The following is a 12,445-nucleotide window of genomic DNA, read 5'->3' on the forward strand; positions in this document are numbered from 1 at the left end:
ATTTTAGGCATTAGGATCTAAGCAGTGTGATCTTCTGTCATTAGTGTCATCCATTGACCCTTCTGTACATGGGTGATGTTGTAAACTAATTTAATTTCAATTATTTGATCTGAACAGATAACCAAATGTATGAATATTTTGACTCTCGACCAGACAAAGCAGCATTGATTTCTTTTTAGATTTTTGTGTGACTATTCTCCTAGATTTTCTAAATGTTATGTTTTATTTATATCTCTTATGTCTTATTTATATATCACTTTTCGGCCCCAACCTCTATTTAGTTGCAAACCATTACGTTTTTATTGTTATGGCAACCAGTTAGTATGCTATACAGGTAATGTGAATTTTCAAATTGGAATCTTGATTTATATCAATGATTTAAATTGGTCTTCTCTCTCTCTCTGATGTTTAAATCCTAATTTAAAAGCTCTCGTTTTCACATACAGCATAAATGCTGCTAATGTTCCTTGGAATTTAGGAAAATAAGTCTAGAGAATTAGGCAGTTAGCACCCAGTATCTCAGTTGCTGTTGTGATCAATTGTGTAACATGGCCTGGATAAAAAGCAATGTTTCTTGATACCAGCATGAAAAGGGCAGCACACCAGTTCTGAAGTCCAGCACACCAACCCCACGAAGTGATGTGCCAACCCCAGGAACCAGTGCCACTCCCGGCCTTCGTCCAGGCCTTGGCAAACCTCCATCAATGGACCCTCTGGTCAACCAAGCAGGTAACACAAACCTCTTTTGATGTTGTTTCCTTCATGAATACTTATAAGCATTATCAAGAAGAATGATGTGTTAATAGCTCCCCTAGCTTGTGTCTGTCTCTCTCTGTTTCTGATGTGTTTGCATGCTGCTGCCTTCTGAAATACTAACATAGTTTGAATTTCTGATCATTATTCCAAATGCTAGTTCCTTTCTGAAACTATTATCCCATATTTGAGACTGAGACAGCTAATGTTTGTTGAAGTGCGCATAATGACAAACACAGAACGGCACCATGTGCATCTGCGTGCTAACTGCAGTCGGTTGCAGCACCAAATGTTATAAATTATGCCCAGTCTCGAAAGAAATATGCCCAGCGACCTCTGGAATTGTTTCTCATGGGGTGTGGGGAGTGTGTGAGAGAGTGCTGCAGGCATTCAGGATGTGATGAATATTATCTACATTTTCATGTGCCTCTTTACATCTGCTTCTTTAATGGGCAAATGTTAAAAGCTATCACATTCAGTATTGTTGAAATGGGTTTATCACAATCGTATGCACAGTTCTATAATAATATTTTTTTTGAGAACTAGTAATTGATCAAAGTTAAAATTATAGAGCACTTAACGGAATTCAACTATGGAACACTCTAAAGCATATTATTTGCTTCAGAGAAGAAGGAGGCTGTACCCTCCCCTCACTTCTACCTGTCAGTCCCCTTTTACTATAGCAGCCATCTCCTCCGCCGCCCCCCCCGATCATTGCTGGGGACACGGCTTAGGCACCACTACCCTGGCCAACCTTGGGATGAGGGCTACAGCTCCCTTGGCTCCCATGTTTCTGGAATCCATAAGTATGCAGGTTCTGGTCTACACAGCTGCAATTTGGAGATGATGTTAAGCACAGTTTGGATTATAGCTAGTGCTGTGGACACAATAGTTTGGGTTTTGTGGAAGAAGCACCCATGCGGAATTCCAGGGTGCCTGTTGCTTTCTGTAAGAGGGACGACAAAGGAAACTGTCCTGCGCATCAATATGTCTTCTTATTGTATTGCAGCTGCTGGCTTGAGGACACCTCTTGCTGTTCCCGGACCGTACCCTGCTCCGTTTGGAATGGTACCCCATGCGGGCATGAATGGAGAGCTGACCAGCCCAGGAGCAGCCTATGCCAGCCTGCACAACATGTCCCCGCAAATGAGTGCTGCTGCAGCCGCAGCCGCTGTGGTTGCCTATGGGCGATCCCCTATGGTAGGCTTGCAAACTGAACTGGGTGGGGACAGGGCTCACGGAGAGAAACCTCTATGCAACATTTGGCATTGTCAAGCTCCTGGGATATAACAGCACCAGAGACTTTACTGCTCTGCCGTGTGGCTCATGGCAGGAGTAGCTGAAACTACTTTCCCCCTTATTTAAAAAAGTGAAGGGTGCATCTGTCCTATTTATGCATGCTGTCTAGTTTTTGAAAGCAGCCTTCATTGCCTTGCTCCATTAAAAGGTAGCTTGAAACCATAAAATTGTTTCATTGGTTTGCTGAGCACTTGATTATTCTCTTGGGGAAGAAGATATATACACTTAGTGAGTATCTGACATTCATTTTGTTGCATACAGGATTTTCTGTTTCTGTTTCTGTTTTTGTATCATTGAAATAGAGCAAAGATGGGAAACCTGTAGCCCTCCAGAAGTTCTTCAGCTCCCATTAGCTCCAGCCATCAGAGATGATGGGAGTTGTAGTCCAACAAATACATGGAAGGCAACAGCTTCCCCATCCCTGAAATAGAGGGTCCTCCTCCTTGTATATCATAGCATACCATATATATCATAGAAGCACACATCCATCACATATTGTCTCTGCTTTTTGAGACCCTAGTCTTCCAAATTCCTCAGTATGTGGATCAATTTCATCATGTGGTGAGATTTGTGTGAAATTGTGGCTACGTTCAGGTGTAGCATTAACTGTAGTTTAGTTTTTATGAGAGTGTGCAAATCTTTGGCTCAAGAGCTCCTTCCTGGGCTCCTCCATCACAGCCATGACAGAAATGGAAAGATTCTGCTTCCTCAGCTATCATCCAAACCTTAAACTGTGGTTAGTCATGATTGTGGTTAGTTGAAACAAGTGGACTTCATAAACCAGGGAATGCCAACTCTTTTGGACTAATGGATGCATTTTGAATTTTGAGAGTGTGCTGGAGGCAGCAGCCACAAAATTGCTACCATAGAGAGGGTGTGGCATAACACGAAATGGCTCCCATGTGGAGCATGGTATAACAAAAAATTAGGTAAAGTAAAGGGACCCCTGACCATTAGGTCCAGTCATGACCGACTCTGGGGTTGAGGTGCTCATCTTGCTTTATTGGCCGAGGGAGCCGGTGTACAGCTTCCGGGTCATGTGGCCAGCATGACTAAGCCCCTTCTGGCGAACCAGAGAAGCACACAGAAACGCTGTTTACCTGCCCGCTGGAGCAGTACCTATTTATCTACTTGCACTTTGACGTGCTTTTGAACTGCTAGGTGGGCAGGAGCTGGGACCGAGCAACGGGAGCTCACCCCGTCGTGGGGCTTCGAACCGCCGACCTTCTGATCGGCAAGTCCTAGGCTCTGTGGTTTAACCCACAGTGCCATCTGCATTTAGAGAGACAATTATCCCCCCAGCAACCTTAGGTTTACCATGGTAAGTCAGCTGTGTGTAAGCTGATTTCTCACTTACATGCACACTGATTCTGTTGCCGTCTGATAATAACAGAGAACATCCCTCAGTTCGAGGAAAAGTATACAATGCAACTATACCACTCTCCTTTCACAGAAATCACTTAGAAGGTACCTGCACATTTTGCCCCATAACCTGCTTTCTATGAGGGTTAGAGACTTATTTTTAGTAGTAGTAGTAGTAGTAGTAGTAGTAGTAGTAGTAGTAAAAAGGTAAAGGTAAAGGACCCCTGACAGTTAAGTCCAGTCGCAAATGACTCTGGGGTTGTGGCGCCCATCTTGCTTTATTGGCTGAGGGAGCCGACGTTTGTCCGCAGACAGTTTTTCCGGGTCATGTGGCCAGCATGACTAAACTGCTTCTGGCGAAACCAGAGCAGTGCATGGGAACGCCGTTTACCTTCCCGCCAGAGCAGTACCTATTTATCTACTTGCACTTTGATGTGCTTTCGAACTGCTAGGTTGGCAGGAGCTGGGACCGAACAACGGGAGCTCACCCCATCATGGGGATTCGAGCCACCGACCTTCTGACTGAGAAACCATAGGCTCAGTGGTTTAGACCACAGTGCCACCCACGTCCCAGTATAATAATAATAATAATAATAATAATGGAGTCTGGGACACCTCTGGAAGTCGTCTTGAGCACAATGGCACCCACAGGCATTTGATTGGTGTCTTCTGTCATAAACTTTGACTAGATATTGGCTTGCTTCAACTGACTATCAACCACTGTTGGTCAAGGTTCGGATGACATAGCAAACTGCAGTTAAGTCTAGAAAAAGAGAACGCTTCCAAACACCTCATGCCACACCAGAGGAGGAAGGGGAAGCACAAATGTTCCAAACTCACTACAGATCTCCCATTATGTCCAAATGAAGCCAATATGTGGTCTTTCAAGGCCTTCAGAAACATGCTTTAGACTTATGTCTTGTCTATAACCTTTGAACACACACACTTACTTTTTGGGGGGCACAATATCATTCAGTATTAAATTGTTTTGTTTATAACAAAAATCCACATTCTTATCATCACTACTATAAATTCAAAAGTGTTGATATTTATTGCAGATAAAATCAATACAGTAAAGTTGATCAAGGCTACGATGTACTTTGTTGTATGCATGATTTGTCTACCACAAAATGAGGCATGCACAGATATAATTTGCCTTGCATGCACCTATTTGCGTTGGCCAATAATAAACAGACCCACATATCTGGTTAACTTGGGTTTTGAACAAGCCATTTCATTGTTACATTCACATGAGGTATCAAATCAGTGCCTGTCTGTCTTGAGCTTCGTGCTGTGAGAGCCATTGCTTATGTAGCCAAAATGGCAGCAGCCATGCAGAAGGGAGAAGTATAAGCAAGTTTGCACAAAACAAAAACAAAAACAGAAGGAGGGGCGGGAGATTTGCAGAACAGCCCCAGTGAAGGCTGAGCTTGCTCAGTGGCTGTGGAATGCCAGTGCTTTTTGTTCTGGTGCAGCCAATGGGGAAAGTGTGCTTTCTAAATGGTCAGCGAGTTCTGAGACATCTATTTGCTCATTATCAGGTTGGATTTGATCCTCCTTCTCATATGAGAGTGCCCGGCATCCCTCCAAATCTGACTGGAATCCCTGGAGGAAAACCGTAAGTAATGTCTGACAGCATAACTAAGTCTAAATCAGCCAGAGCTCATTCTGTTTACCTTTTGTCAACACACGACAGTTCCACAGGGGAAGGTACGTGGAATTTTCCAGAAAGGTTACAGCCAGCTGCTGATAAGGATTTTCAAAATACAATCACCAATAGCATTTTCATAATGTTTTTATTTCTAGTGCATGCCATTTCGTTGGCATGTTAGAAGCAATTGGCAAGATATGCTTCTCTTTTCCTAGAACTTTGCCTCACCAGACTGCTGAGGGGGAATTTAGTACTTGGGTGGAATAAAGAAAATATGTCCTTGTTTTGATTTGTTTTTAATCTGAAAACCTCTCCTGTGAAGATAGGAATTCCTGTTTCTAATTTTAGTATGATCTGAAGATTTATTTAATTTTTAGGAAACATTAAAATGGGAATCTGGACTTCTCACTTGCATGGAAACATGGCTGTGCATTCCATGCCATTTGTGGCTTTTGCATGTAGATTTTGAGAGCTTCTACTTCTTTACTTTCTGGCCTGTGTGGTTATTCAGAGCAGTGACAGCTGATGCCCACTAGACCTAGAGGAATAGCCAGGTTGTTGGGGGTTTCTCCCCATCCCCATCTCCATTCCCATCCCTTGCAATGCTACTGTGGACACTTTGGCATTATAGTCTTAGAAATAGTACTTCACTAAATTTTCAATTTCTTGTGTGGGTTCATGCCAAAGAAGTTATGCATTTCTTAGAAGTAAACCACACTGGATTCCATGACTTCACTCCCTGCTAGGTATTCATAGGATTGCAGCCTGAATTAGTTCATCTTAAAAGAGCCACACAGGATTGTTAACAGGGGAACAGATCTATGGGGAACTATTGTGCATTCCTCACCACCCCAAATGTGGAATGGAGAGATATAAAGTGGACTGAGACCTGGGAGTCAAGGGTTAAAATCAGCCGTGAAACTCCCTGTGTGACCTTGCACCAGTCATTGTCTCTCAGCCTAAACTGCTTCACAGGGCTACTGTGAGGAAAGCAAGAGGCGAAAGACGACCCATGTATGCTACTTTCAGCTCCTTGGAGGAAAGGTGGAATGGATATAAGCATAATACTGATAAATAGGGGGGGGGGCAAAATAAAAAGTCTTATATCTGGCAATATCCTGATTTTGGATTGGATTGAATGGAACACAGGCTTGCAAAGACATGCATCTGATTGGGTGGGGAGGCTCCCGCTAGCTCTGCCCCAAGGCTGGGGCACTTCCAGGGTGTTTCTGAGGGACTTGGATTGACGAGAGTTAATTCCCCAAGAAACAAAATCAACATGGAGGTTCAGAGGGGGTTCCCTGGTACTCCCATTGAAATTTTCCACTCCTGGAGACAGGAATGGGGCATAGAGGTGATTGTGATTGGCTGTGCCGCCCAGAGATGTGATTGGGCAGCACAGGAGATGAAGCATTGTCCAAAGTGCCTTGTAATGTGAGGTACTGTATCAAATATGAATGTACAGAACAGAGAGGCTTTGAGGCTTTAGGGTGGGCAGTGCCCCTCTTGCCCTAATGGGCCAGGATAATTTGTTGTTATTGTTTAAATTGCATGCTTGCAAAATGTCTGGTGCTGAAAAACTAAAACCAACAGCAATATGAAGCTAAGGACCTTTGGTGACCTGAACAGTTCAATAACCTGGTGGCTGTTATTGTTTGGCCCATGTTTCTTAGAATTTATTTAAAAACAATACTCCATAATACCTAGTTCTACTTCCACCCCCTCTCTTTCTCTCTTTCTCTTTGCTGGACGCAGCTTCCATCTTAGCCTGTGCGTACTATATAAATAGACAAGATAAACTTTGAAAATCCTAGGTGCTGAGCTGATCTCCTTTCATTATTTGCCTTTGAAACGAGGCTGACGCTACGCCTGATCACCCCAAGGCAGCGGGATGCCTTCAGTTACCCATAGCAACTTTCTGATGGCATATCCTTATCTGTGATAGATAAGTCTATTGAAAATTTCTGGTGTAGGAGTACAGATAATGCACCGTCTGCCACAGATTCATATTGACAGCAGGAGAGTTTTCAGCTTCAGTCTGAAAAGCTTGCTTCTTTCAGGCACACAAATCGAGATGTCACATTGAATTTATTTTGTAAATGGGATGCAGCGTTCTTGCTGTGTCTCCTCTTCTTAGTAGGGGGGAGATTTCCATTCCCCTCCCAAACAAATAACTGCAACTCCCTCCGTGTCTCAGCTGACTGGTGCTCTATTATTTCATACCCAGAGCAAGTTGTGTGTTGCCTTATGTTTGTGTTTGTTTTAAAGCCTTGTGTGCTAGTTCTGTCTTTCCTGAAAATAGCATTTTTGTACAAGCTGATGACAATTAGAATAGAATTGGTTGCTGTTTTTAAAAAAGAAATCAGCCTCTTAGGAGCACACTCTTGTTTTCCATTCTGCTGCTATTGAAAGAACTCCCCCTGGACAGCCTGCTTCCTGTTTCTCCTCTACCACCTGACAACATGTTAACAGAATGTAAGGCCCACAACTTTTTTTAAAATAGCCTGGCCCTTGTTAAAGGCTACTTGTCTTTAAAATCCTGAGGTTGACTTTGGGCATTAATGATGTATGCAAATGCTAGAAGCATGGGGATCATGCTTGCTGTGCTGATGTATAGCATTAGCATCCAAACATACTGTAAGCTTCTTTTCAAAAATATAGTCTCCTTTCTACTGCTTGCCATTTTATATAGTAATCCTTGTACACAGTGGAACTTCCAAGTCAGCATGTATAAAACGCTAAAGATAAAAAGTCAACATGCATAGGATAAGAGTCGTAGTGGCTTTGGTCAATTGTAAACTGACCTAAAAAGTTAGGTGTCCTTCTGTACAGTGGTGTGGGTTTTCTGGAGAAAATTTGAACCGGAAAAATTTGCAGTGCAAATTAGGTTAATTTGCATAGTATTCTTTGCATGGTACATGTACAGTTCACATTAGAAAAGTTACTGATGCCCTAGAGAGTGCTCTAATTTAGCATGTTTATTTTACTTTTATTTAGTAAGCAAAGCTAAAAACTTTAAAACTGTTCAACTTGCCTAGCATTCAATTTTCAATATTTATCATTACTAATGAACATGGAAAATTAAAGCACTTACATTTTTTCCAGCTCATATATCACTGCTCTTTTGTTCTTTGAGGTACTGCTTCCCAAATTATTTTCCATGCAAGAGATCCCAGACTGCCTTTTAGACATCAAGGCTGTAGCCTATTTTCTTTCCAAAAGAGTTTCCTTCTAAACTTCTAGTTTATTTCCATCTTTCTGTCTAGTTGTAGTTGTGGTTTATTCTGGTGCAGCCTTTTGTAATTTCACCTCCATACAAAGTAGTAATCCGTGTGATCCCACAGCTTCCTAACTTGTGCATATGTGGATAGTGGAAATGGTATGTGGTCATGTTGATCTTCCAATATAACAATATTGGTCTAATGATCCATAGTTTATTAGTGTGACCCCACACACCATAGACTGAGAATGAGATTTGTGCTCAGGCACTCTATCTTCACTCCCTCTCTTCTCATCCTTTTATGTGCCCGGCTTCAGTGCCACTGTGGAGGAGCGAGTGCATAGCCCACCACTCCTTCTGTCTAATAGGCCATGGATTAAACTGCAATTGTTAGGTCTGAATGGGGCCAATGTGCCTTACTTGACCAGGTAGTTCAAAAGTCTTCGGGCAGCGTGTTGAGAGAGGGAAACTAATTTCGGTTATATGTTGATGGTGATAGGTCCCTGGCTGAGTTTCTTCTGTTTTTCTTTTTTTAAAAAAAGGGAGCGCAGTCTAACTAAATTGCATAATCAATATTTTAAGCCCTACAGAGAATCTAGCAAATGGGTAACTAGCAGTAAGTGAAAGTACGAGGTGGATGAGGAGAGCACTTTATTTCCTGTTTTACTTCCCTTGGCTCATGTGATGTGCTTCGGGCCTCTAAGCAAGTGAATGCATTGATTCTTTCCTCTCTCCCTTGAATAGCCATGCTTTACTATAAATCATCTAGTGTTGGCATCTGCTGTGAATCACTGAATGGCCAAGGACCTTTTTCAGGGGGCAGGGGAGATGTTGTAGGGCCACGATAAGTAATCTTTATTTTTTTTTTATAACATTTTTATTGGTTTTACAAAGTTTTTAAATAACAAACAAACACTTAAAAAGACAAACATACACGTATAGTTTCATACCATATTTTCATAAACCTCTTTTCTTGGACTTCCCCTCCCCCCCCTTTCTGCATCCCAATGTCCATAATTTTTAGCAACTCCCAATTGTTACTTCCAACCTCTGTCATCTTAGTCTTCTCTATATTCTGACCTTATATCACTGTATCCCTTTGTCTCTGAAAACCACAACACTTTAACATTCATTGAGTTTATAATAGTCCTTAAGGTAACTTTTAAATTTTCTCCATTCTTCTTCCACCGTCTCCTTTCGTTGGTCGCGGATTCTGCCTGTCATCTCAGCCAATGTCATATAGTCCATCACTTTCATCTGCCATTCTTCCAAAGTGGGTAGATCTTGTGTCTTCCAATACTTCGCGATGAGTATTCTTGCTGCTGTTGTGGCATACATGAAAAAAGTTCTATCCCCTTTGGACACCAATTGGCCGACAATGCCCAAGAGAAAGGCCTCTGGCTTTTTAGGAAAAGTACATTTAAGTACCTTTTTCATTTCATTATAGATCATTTCCCAGAAAGCCTTAATCTTCGGGCACGTCCACCAGAGGTGATAGAAGATACCTTCAGTCTCTCTACATTTCCAACATTTATTATCGGGCAAATGGTAAATTTTTGCCAGCTTGACTGGGGTCATGTACCACCTATAAACCATTTTCATAATATTTTCCTTTAGGGCATTACATGCCGTGAATTTAATACCGGTGTTCCATAACCATTCCCAGTCAGCTGACATGATATTGTGCCCAACATCCTGTGCCCACTTGATCATAACCGATTTGACTGTTTCGTCCTGTGTACTCCATTTCAGCAACAAGTTATACATTCTAGATAAAATCTTAGTATTGGGTTCTAATAACTCAGTTTCTAGTTTTGATTTTTCCACCTGGAAGCCAATTTTCCTATCCTGTTTAAAAAACTCCATTATTTGACGGTATTGAAACCAATTTTGTACTTTATGTTTCAATTTCTCCTGGCTTTGTAGTTTAAGCTTATCTCCATCCTGTTCCAAAATTTCCCAATACTTCGGCCATCCGACCTCCATATTGAGTTTCTTCACTGCTTTAGCCTCCACTGGTGACACCACGATAAGTAATCTTTAAGCACTGAAGCCATTATTCAAGCTATCTCATCACAAGAGCATGGGAAGCTGCCTTCTACTGCCTTAAACCACTGGTCCATCTAGCTTCGTGTTGTTTACACGGACTGACAGAGCCTCTCCAGGGCTTCAGGCAAGGTACATTCCCAGCCCTACCTAGAGATGCCAGAGGTTGAGCCCAGGGATTTTCTGCATGCCCGGCAGATGCTGTACCTTGGAAGGTCATGACAGCATTTCTCCAGATAAATTTAGGCATCTGTTCATGTTGATTTGCGTTTTGCACTCAGGAATTGATATGTGTGAATTGCTGGGGGAGGCAAGGAACTAAAAATAACATTTTCACTTTGCAAATACAACACTGCATCAAAACTGTGCCCACGTGGCTATTTCCCAAGCCAGGTGGCAGTTGTGTGGAAAGAAGCCACGTCACCGGCATTGCACAAGTGGTGAGCTATCTTTGAGCTGCTCCACAACATCTACCCTGCTTGCAAGTGTGAACTGGTACATAGTTGTGACTTAGTAACTGAAATAGGCCAGCTATGTGACCTGGGGCTTCCCCTCCCACCTTCTTTTTTCCATCCCAAACAGAGCATACTCATTTCACGTCACTGCAGATGGTCAGATGCAGCCAGTTCCTTTCCCCCCAGATGCTCTCATTGGACCAGGAATACCACGTCATGCTCGCCAGATCAACACCTTGAATCACGGGGAAGTGGTGTGTGCTGTCACCATCAGCAACCCCACAAGGCACGTGTACACTGGTGGGAAGGGATGTGTCAAAGTCTGGGATATCAGCCAGCCTGGCAACAAGAGTCCTGTTTCTCAGCTGGACTGTCTGGTAAGTTTATCCTATAGAAACTGGAGTCCAGTATTGAAATATAGGAACTTGGTGAATTTAACTAGGTCATTCGCTAACATCTGAACCCCCTAAAACAGCCTTTCTCAACCTGTGGGTCCTCAGATGTTGTTGAACTACAACTCCCATCACTCCTAGCTAGCAAGGCCAGAGCTCAGAGATGATGGGAGCTGTAGTCCAACAACATCTGGGGACCCACAGGTTGAGAACCACTGCCCTAAAGGGACCCCTAAGTAAAAAATGAAAGTTAAATGTTTTAAACAGTAAGTAATAAAAGCGAAACAATGGAGCTGCAGAGAAACCAAGCCAAGGACCAAATACCTGTTGGGCCCTGAACCTTGCTCTCCTAGATGGAACTCAGAGAGGGAGGGGTGGGTATATAAACAAGCCTACTGAACAAACATAAAATTTGCATTTATTGTTTCACCCACTCTGGCCTTTGGCCCTGCCCAGGTAGCCCCCTGAAGTTTGCCCCGAAGACCAAGAAGTTTCAGGCAAAGAAAGGTTCCCTATCTCTGCTTTGCTTCTACATGGCAATGGCAGATAGAACTGGTTTCTTGCTCTCAAGCCTTGCAAGAACCAGTGCCCATCTTCTACAGCTGCTTCTTTTTCCCTCGTTGATTTTGGCACCCATTTTGCAGCCTTTACAATTTTGTACCCCCAGAAAGCGGGCAGTGAAGAAGTGAAACTCTTATGGGCCAGCAAATCCGGAGTTTAACTCTGATTTTGTTAAGGGTTGCTCAGGCTGATCTTGGGTGAACTGTTTGCCAGATGTAAAATGGTGATGGAGTGGCTTAACAAATGTGGCATTTGTACCAAATACTTAACTTTTATCGTTAATATTTTAGGAACCTTTCATAAGGTTGATAAATATATTATAAAAAGCCCTTACTCTCAAGGTGCATTTTGGAACACTATTGTGTTGGAGGCTCCATGGTTGAAGACTGTTCTTCCTCTTTGCTTGCTGTTCTGGAGCTTCTCCTGATTTTTTTTTTTGGGGGTGTGTGCACAGGGGAAGGGGGAAACAGCCCTAGTGGGAGTCTTTGCATGGGCTTCTGCTAACAGAACCAGAGAGTTGAACCTGGCTCCATGAAGCTCTATGAAAACAGTAATGTTGATGGTAGTTTTTAATGGGGTGTTCAAGCCAAGTCCTATACTTACTGTCCCCTTAATGTGTCTTTTTCTGCTGCCACAACGTTACCTGACACCAAAAGAGAACAGTCTCTTGCCATGACAGAATTTGGCTCTGTTGAATTAAGGGAAG

The 12,445-nt window shown here is 42.7% G+C and overlaps 1 protein-coding gene across 2 annotated transcripts in view; it reads left to right on the top strand.

Moving 5' to 3' along the window:
• Positions 1-12,445, top strand: part of LOC309542676 (transducin-like enhancer protein 1) — a 75,272-nt gene that overhangs the window by 52,932 nt on the left and 9,895 nt on the right. For both annotated transcript variants that reach the window (XM_082241566.1, XM_082241567.1), the window contains exons 12-15: positions 585-729; positions 1,763-1,953; positions 4,956-5,032; positions 10,914-11,163. In XM_082241566.1, the coding sequence (XP_082097692.1) occupies positions 585-729; positions 1,763-1,953; positions 4,956-5,032; positions 10,914-11,163 (663 nt within the window). The remainder of the gene's footprint in view (positions 1-584; positions 730-1,762; positions 1,954-4,955; positions 5,033-10,913; positions 11,164-12,445) is intronic.

Source organism: Podarcis vaucheri, assembly GCF_965113315.1.
Source record: "Podarcis vaucheri genome assembly, chromosome: 11".
NCBI lineage: Eukaryota > Metazoa > Chordata > Lepidosauria > Squamata > Lacertidae > Podarcis > Podarcis vaucheri.